The 22,282-nt window shown below is 46.9% G+C and overlaps 1 protein-coding gene and 1 long non-coding RNA gene across 2 annotated transcripts in view; both read left to right on the forward strand.

Moving 5' to 3' along the window:
* Positions 1-11,286, forward strand: part of LOC308581354 — a 106,709-nt gene extending 95,423 nt beyond the window's left edge. The window contains exon 2 of the long non-coding RNA XR_014005002.1: positions 10,360-11,286. This is a non-coding gene — a long non-coding RNA (uncharacterized lncRNA). The remainder of the gene's footprint in view (positions 1-10,359) is intronic.
* LOC308580617 (uncharacterized protein) lies at positions 1,538-9,249 on the forward strand. The gene is made up of 4 exons (XM_081182535.1): positions 1,538-1,608; positions 3,616-4,546; positions 6,985-7,108; positions 8,018-9,249. Exons 2-4 carry the CDS (start codon positions 3,839-3,841, stop codon positions 9,025-9,027), a joined length of 1,842 nt encoding a protein of 613 aa, XP_081038661.1. The 5' UTR covers positions 1,538-1,608; positions 3,616-3,838; the 3' UTR covers positions 9,028-9,249.
* Positions 11,287-22,282: the final 10,996 nt, after the last annotated feature.

Below are 22,282 nucleotides of genomic sequence, written 5' to 3' on the forward strand. Positions count from 1 at the left end.
CTTGCTAGGAAGCTCCGCTCAATCTGTTCAACCCTTTGGCTTGGCTCATACGGTAAGCATGTCATATGCCCTATCCCCAAGAGCCCACCCTGTTCCTGGAAGTCTGGAATTTGGTTTGGCTCATTTAAATTCTGATTTTTAAAAAAAAGACCAAATTATAATCCAAATTGTAATACAGTGGTACCTCGGGTTAAGTACTTAATTCGTTCTGGAGGTCTGTTCTTAACCTGAAACTGTTCTTAACCTGAAGCACCACTTTAGCTAATGGGGCCTCCTGCTGCTGCCGCACCGCCAGAGCACGATTTCTGTTCTCAACCTGAAGCAAAGTTCTTAACCTGAAGCACTATTTCTGGGTTAGCGGAGTCTGTAACCTGGAGCGTCTGTAACCTGAGGTACCACTGTGTGTGTGTGTGTATGTATATATATACATATATACATACATATACATACATATATATATATATATATATATATATATATATATATATATATATAATTTTAATTGGATTATTATTGGATATGTTAATAGGATGTCTTTTATTGGAAAATTAATAAAAATGATTAAATTCTGAATTTTAAATTGCTATAACCCACTCTGGGACCTGCTGGCCAAGGACAGGTAATAATAATAATACAGTAATAATAATAATAATAATAATAATAATAATAATAATAATAATAATAATAATTAATAATAATAATAATACTGTATTTATGTATATGTTTATAAACGCTAGTTGCTTGGATACCTTTTGGTAGCAAGTGACTAATACATTTTAATAATAAACAATAACATTTAAAAGTCTCCCAAGTGATTAACATTTAAAGGCATATACCTAAAAATATTATCTCACATCTACATCAATTCAGTGTTGGTTGTTATTGTTGTTGCTGTTGCTTACCTTCTGTTGTGGATATCTTTCTCACAAGGCAATCCTATGTTTATCAGCTTAAAAGCAAAAATACTTCCGCGGGGCTTTGAACTTGAAAAGGCTGCAAGTGACAATATTCCTCACGTAGCCCAGTCCTGTGCATCCGTGTTTACTCTGAGTAAATCTCAGCTGCTTTCAGCACCGGGTCGCCTCCCTTGTCGCCTCGCTCGATTGCACGGCTTTCTGCACGTGCTCAGATGCTGTATTTCATCATCGCCGTTGCTGGGGGTTTTTGGGTTTTTTTGCACTTAAATGGTTACTCTACACATTTTCTTTCTCAGGAATTTCTTGATCCCTAGCAAAAATCAATCCTGCTTCTGCCTGGTGGCTTGTGCACCCAACAGAGCCGAGATCAGGGAGAGGGTCACCCAGTCCTGACACCCTCCTTGCCATAGCTGTCAACGTTTCCCTTTTCCCAAGGGAAATTCCCTTATTCCGAATAGGATTCCTCGCAGGGAAAGGGAAGAGTTGACAGCTATGCTCCTTGCCCCGCCTCCCTCCATCACCCATTGGAGCACAGCGACAGCTCGTGTGAACGGCCCCTTTAAGATCAATAGAGTTCCGGGTGCTAGAGAGGACCAAGCAGGGTTTTTGGGGGTGGGGAGGGCCCCTTCCTTTCCTTTCCTGTCCATCAGAGGAAGCTGCACATTTTGCGTGGCTGCAAGGAGGAGCAGAGGTGAGAGCCTTTTGCGCAGGGAGAGAGGTATCAAAGGGGAGAAGCAGGGGAGGAGCAAAGCAAACGCATCAGCTCAAGGCGCTAGTCCCTTTGAGGCAGGCTGAAGATGCATCCTGGGGGCAGGGCTCCTGTGCCTTTATTTTTTTAGGGGGGAAAGGGTTACCAATGAAGCCAGCCTTTCTCAACCTGTGGGTCCCCAGATGTTGTTGAACTACAACTCCCATCACCCCTAGCTAGCAAGGCCAGAGCTCAGGGATGATGGGAGTTGTAGTCCAACAACATCTGGGGACCCACAGCGGTAGGAGGGGGGGAAGGGGTCTTGCTTTCTCCTTTGAACAGACCTTTGACATGCAGGAGTCGGGAGATGAATGCTTTCATTGCAGGGAGAGAAATATTGCATCATGCTCCCCTCCCCCCGTCACACTTTGGCACTCACTTTCTTTTTATGTCTAAATTTTGTTTTTGCATTTTATATTTTACATGAGCAAATGAATTAAATACATAAATATATAATATCTTCTGACTTCCTCCCGTGGATCTTACTGTAATGATTTCCCCCTCTGCATCTCTATCATAACTCTTATTTTTAATAATTCCTTTGCCAATCCATAGCTCAATTTTTTACTGCCAGTTTTCTGTCAATCCTGCCGATGTATGTAGTTGTTTACAATAACTTTTCAAAAAAATTACGTATAAACTTTCCCCATTCTTTATTAAAGACCTCCTCTTCCTGGTTTCTAATTCTTCCTGTAAGTTTTGCCATCTCTTTGGCACTCAGTTTCAGAGACGCACCAAAATATTTCATTTCCAGCCTTAGAATGATAGAATCTTGAGTTGGAAGGGACTCCAAAGGTCATTTGTTCCAACCCCCTGCAATGCAGGAATCTCAGCTAAAGCATCCATGACAGATGGCCATCCAACCTTTGCTTGAAAACCTTCAAGGAAGGAGTCCACCACCTCTTGTGGGAGTCTGTTCCACTGCTGAACAGCTCTTACTGTCAGAATGTTTTTCCAAATGTTTAGTCAGAATCGCCTTCCTTGTAAACTGAAGCCATTGCTTTGAGTCCTACAAGCCATAGCAGGAGAAAACAAGCATGCTTCTCTTCCATGTGACAGCTCTTAAGATATTTGAAGATGGCTCTCATATCTTTTCTCAGTTTCCTCTTTTCCAGGATAAACCTACCCAGCTCCTTCAAGTGATTCTCATAAGGCTTAGTTTCCAGACCCTTGATCATCTTGGTTGCCCTTCTCTGCACACATTCCAGCTTCTCAATATCGTTCTTAAACTGTGGTGCCCAGAATTGGACACAGTATTCCAAGTGTGGTCTGACTAAGGCAAAACAGAGTGGTACTATTACTTCCCTTGAACTGGACACTATACTTCTGCTGATGTAGCCTTACCTGTTTCTCCCCTTCCACATTCTTGTCTTCCTCCTCTCCTGGTCTGCCCCACAGAGGACCTTAAGGTCCATGAATAACCATAGTTTAGAGGTCCTGGGCCCTAAGGAAGTCAGCTTATCCTCCGCCAGGGCCAGGGCCTTCTCAGTGATGGCTCCAACCTGGTGGAATGCTCTGTCCCATGAGACCAGGGCCCTGCAGGATTTAACTTCCTTCCGCAGGGCCTGTAAGACAGAGCTATTCCGCCTGGCTTTCAATTTGAACTTAGCCTGATCTTTTATTCCCCTTCCTTCCCTCTCCCTCCCCTTACCCGCTCTGGGATCCCACAGCTAATTCTCCCCTGGTCTCCTCGCTGGCCCAAATAGGACCAATTTAGCCAGCTAGCCCTGGTGATCATCTAATGTTTATTGGATGGATTCCCCCCCTAAATCGATTTTTGATTTTATTGTTATTCACGTTTTATACCGTATTTAATGCTGTTTTTTGTAGCATCAATTAAGTGTTTTAAGTTTGTTGTTAGCCGCCCTGAGCCCTGTTTTCTGAACTGGGAAGGGCAGGGTATAAATAAAATATTATTATTATTATTGTTGTTATTATTATTATTATTAGAGAAAAATGCCGTGCTGTCAGTCATCTGGAAAACCACCAACTCCCAAAGATGCCCTCTGCTTCGTCTGAATGGGGAGCTTGCCTGGCGTTCCCCAGGATGAAACAGTTTCGTTGACATACTCTGCTGAGGAATTGCAGCAAGACTGGAGGCTTGGACTTTGATAGCGGACTGAGAGAGGACTGAATCTTTCCTTGGTGGGTTTTGGGTGGGACGAACACAAAAATGGCTACGGAACAGGAAGCGTCGGCAACCCTGGGCTTTTGTTTCCAGTCTGCGCCGGAGGATGTTACTCTGCCCCCCGTGGACCCAGAGGGTCAGGATTCGGCAGCCAGGTTGGAAGGGCCTCACAAACTCCACTACTCCGACCTTTGTGGGGGGAAAGAGGACCTCCTGAGCGGCAGTGGGGAGCAGGCGGTCAGAAGACCCAAATGGGGTAACCCACCACTCCTGCTTCCTGCCCCTTGGGACGTCACAAAGACTTGCCTGCCTTCCTTGGATGGGCTGGCCGATCCGAGCAGAGAACAGGCCACACAACTCCTCCCAGGCCACGGTGGGGAAGCCAAACCGGCCTCCAGCTGCTTGGACTCTGAGGTGGGCTACTCAGACCCACGGGGGGATCCCTCGGAAAAGGGTGCCGTCGCCATGGAGGTACAGCGGCTGAACTTCCGCCAGTTCCGCTACCAGGAGGTCGAGGGACCACGGGAAGTGTGCAGCCAGCTCTGGTACCTGTGCCATCGGTGGCTGAAGCCGGAGAGGCACACCAAGGAGCAGATCCTGGAGCTGCTGATCCTGGAGCAGTTCCTGGCCGTCCTGCCGCCGGAGATCCAGACCTGGGTGAAGAGAGGAGGGCCCGAGAGCTGCGCCCGGGCGGTGGCCCTGGCCGAGGGCTTCCTGCAAGGACAACGGGAAGCTGGGAGTTGCGGGGAGCAGGTGAGGTCAGATCTGTCCTGGACAAGACTTTAGAAAATGGAGAAACAGAGCAAAGGAGAGTTGGCTGCTCCCAGATGTATTTTATTCCACTGATCCATCACTTCCCATAGAATTGCATCTTGGAGAAGTACCGTATTTTTCGCTCTATAAGACGTACTTTTTCCCTCCTAAAAAGTAAGGGGAAATGTGTGTGCGTCTTATGGAGCGAATGCAGGCTGCGCAGCTATCCCAGAAGCCAGAACAGCGAGAGGGGTCGCTGCGCAGCGCTCCCTCTCGCTGTTCTAGCTTCTGGCTTAGCCCCTCCGTCCCTTCCCCCACCTCCCGGAAAAGCCCCCAAGAGCCGCGCTCCCTTTAAAGAGCCGCGCGGAGCGTGTGTGCGGCTCTTGGGGGCTTTTCCCCGAGGAGGGAGAAGGGCAACCTGTCAGTGATGGACTGCCCTTCTCCCTCCTTGGGGAAAGCCTGCAAACGCCGCACACACGCTCCATGCGGCTTGTGAAAGGGAGCGCTGAGCAGAGCCTGGGATGCATGCAGTCTCTGCTCAGAGCTCCCTTTAAAGAATATTTTTTTTCTTCCATTCCCCCCTCTAAAAACTAGGTGCGTCTTATGGCCAGGTGCGTCCTATGGAGCGAAAAATACGGTAACTCTTTTTCTTGTGCATTCATGATGATTTGTGCTCTGGAAGGTATTGGGGCGGTGACACACAATCCGCCTTACGGTGCTGTGGTCTAAACTACTTAGCCTCTTGGGCTTGCCGATCAGAAGGTCGGTGGGTCGAATCCCTACAACGGGGTGAGCTCCCAGTGCTCTGTCCAATGCTTTTTTCTAAAAAATGTTTAGGCGTACTCTCATTTTCCTACTCATATTGAAATACTGCCCCTCACTGAGGCTAAACTTACATTCACAAAATGTTTAGGGGTATTTTCTGCATCCCCCTAGAAAAAAAGCACTGGCTCTGCCCCAGCTCCTGCCTACCTAGCCTTTCGAATCCCCATGATGGGGTGAGCTCCCGTTACTCTGTCCCAGCTCCTGCCAACCTAGCAGTTCGAAAGCACGCCAGTGCAAGTAGATAAATAGGTACTGCTCTGGTGGGAAGGTAAACGGCATTTCTGTGCGCTCTGGTTTCTGTCACGGTGTTCCGCTGTGCCAGAAGCGGTTTAGTCATGCTGGCGACATGACCCAGAAAGCTGTATGTGGACAAACGGCGGCTCCCTCGGCCTGAAAGCGAGATTACTGTTTGCACCTGGAAATGTTATTTATTAAGGAATGGATGGCCTGTAACTTCCTTAATAAATTCAGTAATGCTTTTTAAAACTGCAAATGTTGGGGTGTGGATGTGCCACTTTTGTTGTGTTGTAGCGCAGGAGCGTCCCTTCCGGTCAGCAATAACACAGTGACATTGGGGCAGCAGAACAGCTAGTAAATTGGGAATGATGTGTGGGCAGTCCAGTATAAATACACCACAAATGTGGGCGGGTCCACAAATGTGGCCGTTGGGACCACATAACACCGGTCCTTAGAGATCTGCATTGGCTCCCAGTACATTTCCGAGCACGATTCAAAGTGTTGGTGCTGACCTTTAAAGCCTTAAACGGTCTCGGTCCAGTATACCTGAAAGAGCGTCTCCGCCCCCATCGTTCAGCCCAGACACTGAGATCCAGCGCCGAGGGCCTTCTGGCAGTTCCCTCGCTGCGAGAAGTGAGGTTACAGGGAACCAGACAGAGGGCCTTCTCGGTAGTGGCGCCTGCCCTGTGGAACGCCCTCCCATCAGATGTCAAGGAAATAAGCAGCTATCCTATTTTTAAAAGACATCTGAAGGCAGCCCTGTTTAGGGAAGTTTTTAATATTTAATGCTGTATTGTTTTTAACACTCGATTGGGAGCCGCCCAGAGTGGCTGGGGAAACTCGGCCATATGGGCAGGGTATAAATAAATTATTATTATCCCTTTCAAGCTCATCCAATCCGACTCATGATTCAAGTACTGTGGTACCTCGGGTTAAGAGCTTAATTCGTTCTGGAGGTCTGTTCTTAATCTGAAACTGTTCTTAACCTGAAGCACCACTTTAGCTAATGGGCCTCCTGCTGCCACCGTGCCGCCACTGCGCGATTTCTGTTCTCATCCTGAAGCAAATTTCTTAACCCGAGGGTCTATTCTGGGTTAGTGGAATCTGTAACCTGAAGCGTATGTAACCTGAGGTACCACTGTAACCCAGGAACCGTAGTTTTTCAAGAGTGCTGGGAACTGTAGCCCTGTGAGGGGGGGGGCGAATTCAGGGTGGGGGGGTGGGGAGTCCTGTGCTTTAAATGCAAATACACCAGTCTGGAGGGGCCATAAAATCAGTTTTTAAAAGATGTATTTACAGAGAAGGCAGCAACAACTCTGTAACACCAGGTCCTCATTGGCCCTGTGATGGAAATCCTCGCTTCTCTTTTTTCCCAGGGCATTTACCAGCAGGAGATGCCCGTGAATCCCGTTGAAGCTGATCAGGCGCCTTCAGAGACAGGAGAGAAGCAGCCGGGTGCAGAGGTGAAGCAGGAGGGCAACAGCGGTGGCAGCTGCATGGGTAGGTGTGCTGATAGGGCACGTTGAATTTTCCAGCTTTCAAACCCCCCCAGAATCAGGGGTGCTGATGTGGTGTAACATCAGGGGTGTAACATGACTTGGGGCTTCAAAAGATATTTTGGTAGGATTAATGTAATTCAGTTTTCCTTGCTATGCGAAATACAGTGGTGCCTCGCAAGACGAAATTAATTCGTTCCGCGAGTCTTTTCGTCTTGCGATGTTTTTCGTCTTGCGAAGCACGGTCCGTCGCAACTGCGCCTCTTCAAGCGGCTTTAAGAAAAAAGCGCAAGACGTTTTCGTCTTGCGAAGCAAGCCCATAGGGAAATTCGTCTAGCGAAGCGATGCAAAACCGAAAAACCCTTTCGTCTAGCGAGTTTTTCGTCTTGCGAGGCATTCGTCTTGCGGGGCACCACTGTATGTGTAAAATGGCATAAAAATTAGTAATCACAATTTCCAAGTACTTACGGTTTTATTATATATTAATATTATTTTTATAATTTAGTATCATTTAGCATTGCGTTATATTTTCAACCAAATTTCCTGAGATCCAGGAGGAGGTTTCCATCTATGTTTGCAGACCACCCGGTGCCATTTTGATTCAAGATGGCACCACAAACGTTTCATAACTGCCCTGTTTTTAACCCATGGTTTAAGAATGGACCAGATTTTATGTGTTTGTTTGTAAGAATCCCTGAGCAGCCCTGCGTACAAGGCTACTAGCGGGAAACAGTTTGCCAAATGGACCTCTCTTCGTTCTCTGAAGGCCACCCTGTTTAGGGAAGTTTTTAATGCTTGATGTTTTATAGGGTTTTTAATATTCTGTTGGGAGCTGCCCAGAGTGGCTGGGGAAACCCAGCCAGATGAGTGGGGTATAAAGAATAAATTATTATTATTATTATTCCACTCCCAGATGACAGACAGACGAGAGAAATGGAGGATTCACAGGTGAAAATTTCAGAGCCGGTGGAGCTGCCAGACAAGGGGGAAGGGAGGCGTTTCCTACCGACAACAGAGGAAGAAGAAGAAGATGCTCCTTCGACGCAGCCTGGACCCAAGAGGAAGTTGGGAAAGGGCCCAGAGGAGAGCGTCGCTTGCGGAGACGCCTCTGCCCACCTCGGCGAACCCGCGAAGCAGTCGAAACCTCCCCGAGGCAAGCGGGAGACGACCTGTGGAGTTTGCGGGAAGAGCTTCAGCCGCCGGACAGGCCTTCTGGCCCACGAGAGGGTGCACACGGGCGAGAAGCCCTACAAGTGTCCGCATTGCGGGCGCAGCTTCCGCTCCAAGTCCACGCTGGTGGTTCACCAGAGGACCCACACGGGCGAGAAGCCCTACCGGTGCCAGGCCTGCGGGAAGAGCTTCCCGGTGACCACGCAGCTCATTGAGCACGAGAGGACCCACTCGGGCGAGAAGCCCTACCAGTGCGCCGAGTGCGGGCAGAGCTTCCGCCAGCGCTCGCACCTCAAGAACCACCAGAAGATCCACACGGGCCTCAAGCCCTTCAGGTGCTCGTACTGCGGCAAGGGCTTCAGCATCAGCTCGGACCTCATCCGGCACGAGAGGGCCCACACCGGAGAGAAGCCCTACCAGTGCCCGGACTGCGGGAAGCGCTTCTGCAACAGCTCACAGGTCATCACGCACCGCCGGGTCCACACCGGGGAAAAACCCTACAAGTGCCTGGAGTGCGGGAAGGGCTTCGCCGTCAGCCAGCAACTCATCCGGCACCAGGCGGTCCACACGGGGGAAAAGCCCTACCAGTGCCTGGAGTGCGGGAAGACTTTCGGCGTCAGCACCCTCCTGGCCGGGCACCTGAGAATCCACACGGGGGAGAAGCCGTACGAGTGCTCTGAGTGTGGGAAGCGCTTCCGCCTCCGCTCGACGCTCATCACGCACCTGAAAATCCACGCGGCAAGAAAAAGTTAGGGCCGGAAGGGGAAGGTCAAGAAAGAGAGAGGGGGATTTTGTGTAAAGAGGAATCAGTGCTAGGTAAAAAGGTTCGAATCCCCGCAAAGGGGTGAGCTCCCGCCTTGGAAAAAAAGAAAAAGGTAAAGGACCCCTGGATGGTTAAGTCCAGTCATAGAATCATAGAATCATAGAGTTGGAAGAGACCACAAAGGCCATTGAGTCCAACCCCCTGCCAAGCAGGAAACACCATCAGAGCACTCCTGACATATGGTTGTCAAGCTGCTGCTTAAAGACCTCCAAAGTAGGAGACTCCACCACACTCCTTGGCAGCAAATTCCACTGTCGAATAGCTCTTACTGTCAGGAAGTTCTTCCTAATGTTTAGGTGGAATCTTCTTTCTTGTAGTTTGGATCCATTGCTCCATGTCCGCTTCTCTGGAGCAGCAGAAAACAACCTTTCTCCCTCCTCTATGTGACATCCTTTTATATATTTGAACATGGCTATCATATCACCCCTTAACCTCCTCTTCTCCAGGCTAAACATGCCCAGCTCCCTTAGCCGTTCCTCATAAGGCATCGTTTCCAGGCCTTTGACCATTTTGGTTGCCCTCCTCTGGACACGTTCCAGTTTGTCAGTGTCCTTCTTGAACTGTGGTGCCCAGAACTGGACACAGTACTCCAGGTGAGGTCTGACCAGAGCAGAATACAGTGGCAAAGGCGACCATGTTGGCGTTTTGCAACTTTGACCTGTTGCAGGACCTTAGCCAGACTTTAGCAGAGCATATGCAGAGTTTTTGAAAGCAGGCAGGATGGATGAAGCAGGAACCAGTAACTTGTTACTTATAGCTGTGTTTATTATTTACAGCAGACTTCAAGTTACTATAGTGGTACCTCGGGTTACATACGCTTCAGGTTACAGATGCTTCAGGTTACAGACTCTGCTAGCCCAGAAATAGTTAAACCACAGGGAATTGTAACTCTCTGAGGGGGACCAAGGGTTTACTAACAACTCATCAGTATCCTTAAAGGAACCACAGCTCCCAGAGCTGCTTGAAGCCAGGATTGCTTGAAGTGCTATCATAGCACTTTAAATGTATAGGGTGTGTGTGGCTGCTGACCCACCAAAATGTCGAAAGCGCTTCTCGTACAGGACCCTAGTTTGCACATCGCACGAAGCCAAGCCACACAGGCTCCCAGGGACGCCTCACTCCTCGCCCAATAATTTGCTGCTGTGCTGAGCTAAGCTTGGCTTGGCGTGTCCCCCAAACCAGGGGTCATGGTTGAACTAGCCCTGGTTCAGACTAACCATGATTTGGCCTGTGGTTTACGGCTTGCAGTTTGGACAAGCTAGACCCACAAGCCCAGGTTGGGATGGAGTGCTAAGCTAAGCTACGGCTTACAATCTTCAAATCATATAGCTGGAAGGGACCCTGAGGGTCCTGTAGTCCAACCCCCTGCAATGCAGGAATCTCAACTGAAGCATCCATGGCAGACGGCCATCCAACCTCTGCTTGAAAACCTAAGTTCAATCTAGAACAGAAGCCAAGCAAACAGGACAAGGAAAGTGGCCGCCATCTCCTCTCCCAGAGTCCACACATCCAAGCTAATCCAGTGTTTCCCCAACTTGAGTCAGCTGTTTTGGGACTACAGTTCCCATCATCCCCGACCGCCGGTCCTGCTAGCTAGGGATGATGGGAGTTGCAGTCCCAAAACAGCTGGAGACCCAAGTTGGGGAAACGCAGAGCTAAGCCATGGCTTGGCATGACACGTGAACCAGACTATCTTAACAACAACCCTGTAAGGGAGGTCAGCACAAAACCCATAGCGGAAAGACGAGATAGATTGGCTGAAGCAGGGGCAGCTTAAGAGTACCACAGGCGGGCGCGCATTTAGATCCTTCTGAACTACAACTCCCATCAGCCCCAGCAAGCATTGGGGTGTTGGGAGTTGTAGTTCAGCAACATCTAAGCATGTGGTTTGAACCTTACCCGTAGTGCGGTTTCTTAGCGTTGTGCTCTGACTTTTGAGGAAGGCTGAAAGAGGGTTTGTGCGAGGAGATGCTTTGAAGAGCTTTGAAGAGCGATGGAGTAAGGAACGGGACAATATTGCTTGGAAGGTGGTTACAAGGCAAAGGGTGTTTGTGTGGATATTCGGCGCGTTAACATTTGACCCGTAGTGCAAGTGTGAAAAACCACCAAGGAGGTGACCTGTAGGCAAACTGAGCCCAAGAGGGGCGTCCAGTAAACCTTTCCTTCCAAATAAATAAGCTCCAAACTTCCTGTCTCGTGTTTTCTGTCTGGGTGGTGGGCTTCAGGGGCTGGTGGCAACCTTTTTCGTGTCCAGCCCCCCCCCCCAAAAGGGCCTGGTGTTGGGCGAGGCCAAAAGCGAGGGGCCATTTCCCCCCTCCTGCTGCCACCCCCTTTTCTTTCTCCCTTTCTTTGACAGTCATGAGGATGTGTAGGGAAATAGCTTCTGATGGGGCTTTCGAAATTATTATTATTATTAAATTATTATTATAATTAATTATTAACAATTTATTACCTGCCCTTCACACCATGGCCCCAGGGAGGGTTGCAACCATTAAAATGCAATATCAAAAACAATTCAAAACAAGTTACAAAAATAAGACGGGTCTTTAAAATATACAGGCGTCAAAAGCCAGGGCAAAAAGGTGTGTCTTCAGCGTTCACCAAAATTACCGTATTTTTCGCTGTATAAGACACACCAGACCACAAGACGCACCTAGTTTTTGGAGGAGGAAAACTAGAAAAAAAATATTCTGAATCTCAGAAGCCAGAACAGCAAGAGGGATCGCTGCGCAGTGAAAGCAGCAATCCCTCTTGCTGTTCTGGCTTCTGGGATAGCTGCGCAGCCTGCATTCGCTCCATAAGACGCACACACATTTCCCCTTACTTTTTAGGAGGGAAAAAGTGAGTCATAGAGCAAAAAATACGGTAGGTCTGGAGCCTAGAAGGATCATTGACACAGATGGTGGGAGGACAAACATTTGGCCCTCCAGCAGTTGCTGAACTACATCTCCCATCAGCCATTGGCCATGCTGGCTGTGGCCAATAGGAACTGTAGTTCAGCATCTGGAGGACCAAAGGTTCCCTACACCTGATTTGTGCTGCTCCTTTATTGATGGCCCAAGGTTTTACACATCAGAGGGGAACTAAGTGGTGGACATCCTTTTAGGGTGGGGGAGCCATGTTCTTGAGGTGGTTGGGTCCAGAATCGAAAGTTGACGTCAAAGGGGTGGGTAGGGTGCTGGTGGATAAGCCCCCTTTCTCTGTCTTTACCTTATCTCCCCCTCCTTCTCACCAACATGAAACGAAGCTGAGGGCCGCATGACATTGGACTGAGGGCCACTTGATTATTATTTGTTTAATGGATTTCTTCCCACAAGGCGTTCCTGATTAAACATGCCACAAAAACATATACAAAATGATTGTGTATATAAAAACAACTTTAAAATTGCATATATGGATGCAATTAAAAGCCAATTACATATATTTGGAAACAACAAGACGTAGGCAGAGTCAAGTCAAATCCAGTCCAGATACAAACTGGAATTTTAAAGCAATGCAGTCACCTGTTGTGCCATCTTGTTGTTGTTGTTTAGTCGTGTCCGACTCTTCGTGACCCCATGGACCAGAGCACGCCAGGCACCTCTGTCCTCCACTACCTCCCGCAGTTTGGTCAAACTCATGCTGGTAGCTTCGAGAACACTGTCCAACCATCTCGTCCTCTGTCGTCCCCTTCTCCTTGTGCCCTCCACCTTTCCCAACATCAGGGTCTTTTCCAGGGAGTCTTCTCTTCTCATGAGGTTGCCAAAGTATTGGAGCCTCAGCTTCACGATCTGTCCTTCCAGTGAGCACTCAGGGCTGATTTCCTTCAGAATGGATGCGTTTGATCTTCTTGCAGTCCATGGGACTCTCAAGAGTCTCCTCCAGCACCATAATTCAAAAGCATCAATTCTTCGGCGATCAGCCTTCTTTATGGTCCAGCTCTCACTTCCATACATCACTACTGGGAAAACCATGGCTTTAACTATACGGACCTTTGTTGGCAAGGTGACGTCTCTACCTTGGCAAGGTGCCATCTTACCTTGTGACAAATGTCTGATGTTTTGAGGAGGCACCCTGAAAAAAGGGACTGCCCAAAGCAGAAGGGGTATGACCCCCAACACACCAGGGTGCTCTCTCTCTTGGGCAGCATCGAGGGGATGCTGTTGCAACGGTATTGTTCAATAAAGATCAGGCCTACTGGCTGCTCAAGGATTCTCGTAGGTTCATGCGGGTCTTTGGATTGCAGGGAGAATTTGCATTGGCTAAAATTCTCCCTGGTATTTTTCCGTTATCAGTGCTGAGGGTTGTTATGCGGCACCCCTGTTCCCTTCCAAGAGCTACGATTCCCTGGGAAGAGGCCAAGACTCCCGGCGATCAATCAAACCTGCGCCTGGTTTACCTCAGCGTGGCGCGGGGACGTCTCTGCCAATCAAAAGCCGCTGAGGTAAACCTGGTGTTTGAATGGCAGAGCTGCCGCTGCTCGGCCTCTTCCTCCCGTCGCCATCACTGGGAGTCTTGGCTTCACGGTGGGTTCCGTCTTCGTGACGTGGGTCGGATTTATGAGCTGGGGGGCGCATCCGGCCCCCGGGCCTTAGTTTGCCAACAAAGGACAATAGTCCCACATCGCGGAACACAGTAGTACAAAACATCCTGTCTCTGTCACTTCCCACACTGTGGAATGAAAACATACACCGTCATGTGATAGACAACAATCCCATGATTGCAAACATAGAGCAAGAATCCTAACAGGCTACCCATCTCTAGGAAGGTTAGAAAATGTTCAATAGGGAGCCCATCATCTGGTGAGACATACCTTATAATAACAGTGAGCTGATCAACATGGGACAGAACGGATAAACTGAAGTACTCTGCAGTTTTTAAATCCTCTGAAATTGATCTTCTTACTTTAAATGCCATCATTTGGATAAATTCATCACATATTGTTTTAGAAAGGTAGGATGTGACACCTGATCCTCCATTTCCAAATTCTTTTATATGGTTTGCTAGAAAAGGATCAAATTTTGCAATAAGTTCGAGTTGTTGTTTAGTCGTTTAGTCGTGTCCGACTCTTCGTGACCCCCTGGACCAGAGCACGCCAGGCACTCCTGTCTTCCACTGCCTCCCGCAGTTTGGTCACACTCATGTTGGTAGTTTCGAGAACCAAATCTTTCCTCATCTCCTCTGAAGGTAAACCATGCTCTGCCAGAGTTATTATGCCTGCAACAACTCATTCAAGAACATGTTTCCAGTGCTGCCGTTCATTATGTATCTGTTCTGCTAGTTGACAGTCAATTGTTGAGCCACGTTTTCTTCTTGTAAGATATGCTACTGAAGCTGTTCTATGGTCTTCAGAGTTTTCATGACTTGGAACTAAATAGGTGTTGCGCCAATCAGAAAATCCATCTGATGATAATGGTGTGGAAGAATCTGAAAAGAGCTTGCACACAAAACCAGTTTCTGGTGAATATACTAACCATTCTCTGCAGTATTTTTCTCCATTAGTTGTTTGGGATAGAACAAGCTCTTTGAAAAAATATTTATCTTGGTTTGCAAAAGACCTCTTTGCCTTTTCAAATAAACCATCTGAGTGCTAACACTCTGACGGACCTTTTTCTACCCAATATACAATGTCATCTTTGCTTAAATCACCCCATAGCCCAACACCATTCTGTTTGTATTTTGATGTTGAATCTTCTGTGCTTGTACTACTCTCTGGTTGGTCAATCTGAATATTTCTTGCTTCAGTCATTGAAGCAGATTCTATAGAACTAGATGTACCAGGTTCTGTATCAGGAATGGGACGACTCGCTGTGGTATAGGCTTTGCGTTCCTCGGGCCCCTTATATATCTATCTAATTTTGGTCATTTGCTAAGGTCTTCTTCAGCTTTCTGCTTCTCCTTCCTCTTTTGGTCTCCACTTTTGTAACTTCTGGTTGACATTTTAGAAACTGTACGTAAAATACTTAATATACCGTATTTTTCGCCCTATAGGACGCACTTTCCCCCCTCCAAAAATGAAGGGGAAATGTGTGTGCGCCCTATGGGGCGAATGCAGGCATTCGCTGAAGCCTGGAGAGCGAGAAGGGTCGGTGAGCATCGACCCCTCTCGCTCTCCAGGCTTCAGGAAGCTATCCGCAAGCCTTTCAAGCCCGGCGGGAGGTCCCGCGGCTCGCAAGGCTTGCGGGCAGCAGCCTGCAGCCCACAAGCTTGGGGGACAGCGGGGAGGCGCAGCACTGCCACCCCGCTATTCCCCGACCTGATCTGGAAGCTGGCAGGCAGCATAAATTAATAATGCAGAGTTTTTAAGTGAAAGACTAAGAGCTTTACTGAGTTAAAATACAGTGGTACCTCAGGATGCGAACAGGATCTGTTCTGGAGCCGCGTTTGCATCCTGAAGCAAACGCAACCCATGACTGCGTGTCTGTGCGTGCGCGGACCGCAATTCGTCACTTCTGCACATGACGTCATTTTGACCGTCTGCGTGAGCGGCAAAACCCGGAGGTAACGCTTTCTGTTACTTCTGGGTCACCACGGAGCGCAACCCAAAAGTGCTCAACCTGAAGCACATTTAACCCAAAGTATGACTGTAAACTGGTGCTGGAGGAGACTCTTGAGAGTCCCATGGACTGCAAGAAGATCAAACCTTTCCATTCCAAAGAAAATCAGCCCTGAGTGCTCACTGGAAGGACAGATCCTGAAGCTGAGGCTCCAAGACTTTGGCCACCTCATGAGAAGAGAAGACTCCCTGGAAAAGACCCTGATGTTGGGAAAGATGGAGGGCACAAGGAATCATAGAATCATAGAATCATAGAGTTGGAAGAGACCACAAGGGCCATCGAGTCCAAGCAGGAAACACCATCAGAGCACTCCTGACAGGCTAAACATGCCCAGCTCCCTTAGCCGTTCCTCATAAGGCATCGTTTCCAGGCCTTTGACCATTTTGGTTGCCCTCCTCTGGACACGTTCCAGTTTGTCAGTGTCCTTCTTGAACTGTGGTGCCCAGAACTGGACACAGTACTCCAGGTGAGGTCTGACCAGAGCAGAATACAGTGGCACTATTACTTCCCTTGATCTAGATGCTATACTCCTATTGATATAGCCCAGAATTGCATTGGCTTTTTTAGTTGCCGCGTCACACTGTTGGCTCATGTCAAGTTTGTGGTCAACCAAGACTCCTAGATCCTTTTCACATGTACTGCTCTCAAGCCAGGTGTCCCCCATCTTGTATTTGTGCCTCTCATTTTTTTTGCCCAAGTGCAATACTTTACATTTCTCCCTGTTAAAGTTCATCTTGTTTGTTTTGGCCCAGTTCTCTAATCTGTCAAGGTCGTTTTGACGTGTGATCCTGTCCTCTGGGGTGTTAGCCACCCCTCCCAGTTTGGTGTCATCTGCAAATTTGATCAGGATGCCCTTGAGTCCATCATCCAAGTCGTTGATAAAGATGTTGAATAAGACCGGGCCCAAGGCAGAACCCTGTGGCACCCCACTAGTCACTCTTCTCCAGGATGAAGAGGAACCATTGATGAGCACCCTTTGGGTTCGGTCAGTCAGCCAGTTACAAATCCACTGAGTGGTAGCATAGTCAAGACCGCATTTTACCAGCTTCTTTACAAGAATATCATGGGGCACCTTGTCAAATGCCTTGCTGAAATCAAGGTAGGCTACATCCACTGCGTTCCCTTCATCTACCAAGCTTGTAATTCTGTCAAAAAACGAGATCAGGTTAGTCTGACATGACTTATTTTTCAGAAATCCATGCTGACTATTGGTGATCACAGCATTCCTTTCTAGGTGCTCACAGGCTGTTTGCTTAATGATCTGCTCCAGAATCTTCCCTGGTATTGATGTCAGACTGACTGGGCGGTAATTATTTGGGTCCTCTCTTTTCCCCTTTTTGAAAATAGGGACAACATTTGCCCTCCTCCAGTTTGCCGGGACTTCGCCTGTTCTCCAGGAATTCTCAAAGATGACTGCCAGTGGTTCTGAGATCACATCTGCCAGTTCTTTTAATACTCTTGGATGCAGTTCATCTGGCCCTGGAGACTTGAATACATCTAAACTAGCCAAATATTCTTGTACTATCTCCTTAGTTATTCTGGGCTGTGTTTCCTCTGCTGAATCATTTGCTCCAAATTCTTCAGGTCGGGCATTGTTTTCTTTATCAGAGAAGACTGGGGCAAAGAAGGCATTGAGGAGTTCAGCCCTTTCTGTGTCCCCTGTTTGCATTTCCCCATCTTCTCCTCTGAGTGACCCCACTGTTTCTTTGTTCTTCCTTTTGCAACAGACATACCCATAAAAGCCTTTTTTGTTGCTTTTAACCTTTCTAGCAAGCCTGAGTTCATTCTGTGCTTTAGCTTTTCTGACTTTGTGTCTACACGTGCTGGCTATTTGTTTGAATTCCTCTTTGGTGGTTTCCCCCCTTTTCCATTTTTTGTACACATCTTTTTTTAATCTTAACTCAGTTAAAAGTTCTTTAGATAGCCACCCTGGCTTCTTTAGGCACCTTCCATGTTTCCGTCTCATTGATATTGCCTGAAGTTGTGCTTTTACTATCTCCCTCTTAACAAACTCCCAGCCACCATGAACTCCCTTTCCTTTTAGTATTACTGTCCATGGGATCTCACCCAGCACTTCCCTAAGGAGAAGGGGACGACAGAGGACGGGATGGTGGGACAGTGTTCTCAAAGCTACCAGCATGAGTTTGACCAAACTGCGGGAGGCAGTGGAAGACAGGAGTGCCTGGTGTGTTCTGGTCCAGGGGGTCACGAAGAGTCGGACACGACTAAATGACTAAACAACAACAACATGACTGTAAACTTCTTCATAAACAACCTGGTTCCAAACAGTTTAACTGGGATTACATACTGACTCTGCCCACAACTGAGGCAGACTGACTCTGACTGAAATCTTACTGAGAACACAGAGAGAAAATGGCTGCTACTTATAAGGAGAATGAGTCACCTGTCAGAGTGACTCAACAGTTAACAGTTAGGCCTGAATAACTTTAGCAGGCCGAAATGATTGTGCAGTCCCAGCACTTCCCAGCCTGCTTTGCTGCTTCTGCTCTCATGCGTCTTTGTCACATGACAAGTCCATGCTGCCTGCTCTTCTACAAGCACTCTTTAATATTAGATAACAGGCACAACAGCTTGACTGACATTCAACTGAGCTGCACTGCAGTCTGCAGCTGCATGCTACATGTTGCCACGCAGCCAGTCCATGCAGAATGTAGGCACCCTAGACAGTGGTACCTCGGGTTACAAACACTTCGGGTTACAGACTCCGCTAACCGAGAAGTAGTACCTCGGTTTGAGAACTTTACCTCAGGATGAGAACAGAAATTGTGCGCTGGCAGCGCGAGGCCCCGTTAGCTAAAGTGGTACCTCAGGTTAAGAACGGTTTCAGGTTAAGAATGGACCTCCGGAACAAATTAAGTTCATAACCCGAGGTACCACTGTATATAGTAATGAGCAAACCTATGATATTTTAGGGAGCAGGCTAGCAGGCCTTACATCATAGGAACCTACACAGCACAAAACACTGTTGCTGTATGTAGGTTTATTTTATTTGTTTTTCATCTTATATTTTGGAAATGCACATCCTGTTCCCCCCCCTTTAAATGTTTTTTTTGGGGCCCCAAGAGAGTGGGGCCCTAAGCTGTAGCTTATTTACCTTCTACATAAATCTGGCACTTGGGACCCTCATTCGGTTTCTCTTCCATGAGCCGCTCTGATGGCTCACCCAGATCTCTCGCTGGGGAACGGGCTTCTCGCTCTCAGACCATTCCTACGCTTCCTCTCCCATGTGCATCCTCTGTTGTTCAGCCAGGGTTGAATCTCGCTGGAAGCTCTCCCCACACACAGGACATTCATAGGGATGTTCTTCGGCATTCAGCCTCCCCAGGACCCAAACTGTGCTGGCCGTTCCTCCCATAAGTTGAGGAGAGGGGCTTTTCACTAAAGGGAACTTCTGGGAGATTGCTGTATTCCTTTGTTTCCTGGTGTCCTTTGGACTCACGCTTCTGGTCTGCAATCTCACCTAACAAAGGAACGTTCCCCTGGGACATTCCCTCTGGCACAGCTTCCCCTGGGTGGGAATTCTCCATCTTGATCTCTCTCCTCTGACCTGCGGGTGATGGTGAAAACAAAAACATTTTTGTTATGTACTGAGTTGAATAGGATCCAAAATGCAGCAGTCTGATTGGTCCTAGAACAATAGGATCCAAAAGGTCTGATTGGTCCTAGAACAATGCAACAGTATGATTGGTCCGCAGGAGCCACCCAATCCAGCTCCAGGTGGAAGTGAATCCACAATCTGATTGGCCTGCAGGAGAATCCCGGAATTAGCCAATTACGTGCAGCCCATTGTGTAAATAATGTATATAAAGCAGATATTTGGGGGGAACTTTCATTCCTCCTCACCACTATGAGCTGAATAAAGAGCATGAAATCCACCCTCGACTCTGAGTATATTTCAATTTTTAAAGCATTATGTGTCTGGGAAACGCTTAAGGAGGACCTGGGAACAAGATCCCCTCCCCTTCTAGAGTCTCCAGCAACCCCTATTCAGGAGCGTAACTGCTTCAAACCATGGAGGCAGACATATAACCATCCAAAGTCTTATCCTCCAGGATTTTTATCTAACCTCTCTTCCTCCAGGATTTCAGCCATTGCAAGGGACCACACTTTATCAGGGATATAGGAAGACTTCACATTGTGTAGTAATATGGATGAATAATAAGTCCCCTCGAAGTATCTGCTTTATATACATTATTTACACAATGGGCTGCACATGATTGGTTAATTCTGGAATTCTACTGTAAGCCAATCAGGTTGTGGATTCACTTATATCTGGAGCATGATTGGGTGGTTCCTGCCAACCAATCATACTGCTGCATTGTTCTTGGACCAATCAGACTGCTGCATTCTGTGGTTTTTTTTAAATAATTTTTATTACGTTTTTTCCAATTACAGATAGAATAGAAAGAAGAAAAAACAGAAAAGATAAAAAAGAAGGAAAAAAAAAACACCAAACCATTTCAGCAACTTATTTCAACTTCTATCGGACTTCCCCACATCTCCCGCACAGTGCATTCTTAGCAATAAATTTGTCAGCAAATTGTAACCTTGTGTCATGTGTTTCTTTTGTACTTTCAATCATAATTTAAGTTTAAATCCCTTATTTCCCATTTACTCTAAAAACATAACATATTATCATCTTTAGCCATTTAAACTTTGGTTCTTTCAATAATGTTATCCAATTTCATATATAATCCACTCTCATTGCTGGGGCTAACCTTCCAAGTCATGCGGTATCTTATAGTTCATATAACTTATAAAACTTTTGCAAATAGTCCTTAAATTTTTTCCAGTCCTCCTCCATTGCTTCTTCTCCCAAATCTCGGATCCTGGCAGTCATCTCAGCTAACTCCATGTAGTTCATCAGTTGCGTCTGCCATTCCTCCAGCGTGGGCAAATCTTGAGTCTTCCAGTACTTAGCGATAAGGATTCTTGCTGCTGTGGTAGCATACATAAAAAACGTTCTGTCCTTCTTTAACACCTTTGGGCCGACAATGCCCAAGAGGAAGGCCTCCGGTTTCTTAGGAAAGGTGTACTTAAACACCTTTTTTAACTCATTGTAGATCATTTCCCAGAAGGCCTTCACTTTTGGACAAGTCCACCAAAGGTGAAAGAATGTCCCTTCAGCCTCCTTGCACTTCCAACATTTATTGTCAGACAAATGGTATATCTTAGCAAGCTTGACTGGGGTCATGTACCACCTGTATATCATTTTCATAATGTTTTCTTTCAAGGCATTACATGCCGTAAATTTTATACCGGTGGTCCATAACCTTTCCCAGTCTTCAAACATAATATTGTACCCAATGTCTTGAGCCCATTTTATCATGGCTGATTTAACTGTCTCATCCTGGGTGTTCCATTTAAGCAGCAAGTTATACATTCTCGATAGTACCTTGGTCTTTGGTTCTAACAGCTCTGTCTCAAGTTTCGATTTTTCCACCTGGAATCCTGTTTTTTTATCCAACTTAAAAACCTCATTAATTTGGGCATAGTGAAACCAATCTTGCACCTTATCCTTTAATTTTTCAAAGCTCTGCAACCTCCAATTGTCTCCAATGTTTTCTATTATTTCCCAATATTTCGGCCAGCCGGCCTCCATATTAGGTTTTTTCCGAGCCTTGGCCTCTATTGGTGATAGCCACCTCGGAGTCTTACTTTCAAGTAAGTCTTTGTATTTTTTCCAGACCATAAATATTGCTTTTCTGACAATATGGCTTTTGAACATTCCATGTGTTTTTGCCTTGTCATACCACAAATACGCATGCCAACCTAGCGAATTGTTAAAGCCTTCCAGATCTAGGACATCAGTGTTTTCTAGCAAAATCCAATCTTTCATCCAGCAGAAGGCTGCGGCTTCGTAGTATAACCTTAAGTCTGGCAGGGCAAACCCCCCTCTTTCTTTTGCATCAGTTAATATTTTAAACTTTATTCGGGGCTTTTTGCCCTGCCAAACAAACTTCGAAATATCCTTCTGCCACTTTCCAAAACATTCCACTCTGTCCACGATCTGCAAGGCTTGAAACAGAAACAACATTTTTGGCAAAACATTCATCTTTATAGCTGCAATTCGGCCTAACAAGGATAATTTCAATCTTGACCAGATTTCTAGGTCTTTTTTAACTTCTGACCAACATTTCTCATAGTTGTCCTTAAATAAGTTCAAATTTTTGGAAGACAAGTTAACCCCCAGGTATTTCACTTTTTTAACAACATTTAAGTCTGTTTCCTTCTGAAACCCATCTGTTTCAGAAGATGTCAAATTCTTTCCTAATACCTTAGTTTTTTGTTTGTTCAACTTAAATCCCGCCACCCGACCAAATTCTTGAATCAATTCTAAAACTCTTTTGGTACTAGATTCTGGCTCCTGTAATGTTAAAACCAAGTCATCTGCAAAAGCTTTCAGTTTATATTGTTTCGCTCCGACCCGTATTCCTTGTACCTGCCGGTCCTTCCTAATCATATTCAGCAACACCTCCAGGACCGAGATAAATAATAAAGGGGATAGGGGGCACCCCTGTCGTGTTCCTTTTTCAATATGGAACTCTTCTGTCACCACATTGTTCACTATCAACTTAGCTTTTTGTTCTGAATAAATTGCTTCTATTCCATTTTCAAACCCCCGTCC

Source organism: Podarcis bocagei, assembly GCF_964188305.1.
Source record: "Podarcis bocagei genome assembly, chromosome: 2".
Lineage (NCBI taxonomy): Eukaryota > Metazoa > Chordata > Lepidosauria > Squamata > Lacertidae > Podarcis > Podarcis bocagei.

What these genes read in the sequence shown, in the direction of transcription:
- LOC308580617 (XM_081182535.1), top strand. Translation starts at nt 3,839, where the DNA reads ATGGCTACGGAACAGGAAGCGTCGGCAACCCTGGGCTTTTGTTTCCAG. An exon ending in CTGGGAGTTGCGGGGAGCAG is followed by an intron (nt 4,547 to 6,984) that starts GTGAGGTCAGAT and finishes CTTTTTTCCCAG; the next exon opens with GGCATTTACCAGCAGGAGAT. An exon ending in CAGCGGTGGCAGCTGCATGG is followed by an intron (nt 7,109 to 8,017) that starts GTAGGTGTGCTG and finishes TTCCACTCCCAG; the next exon opens with ATGACAGACAGACGAGAGAA.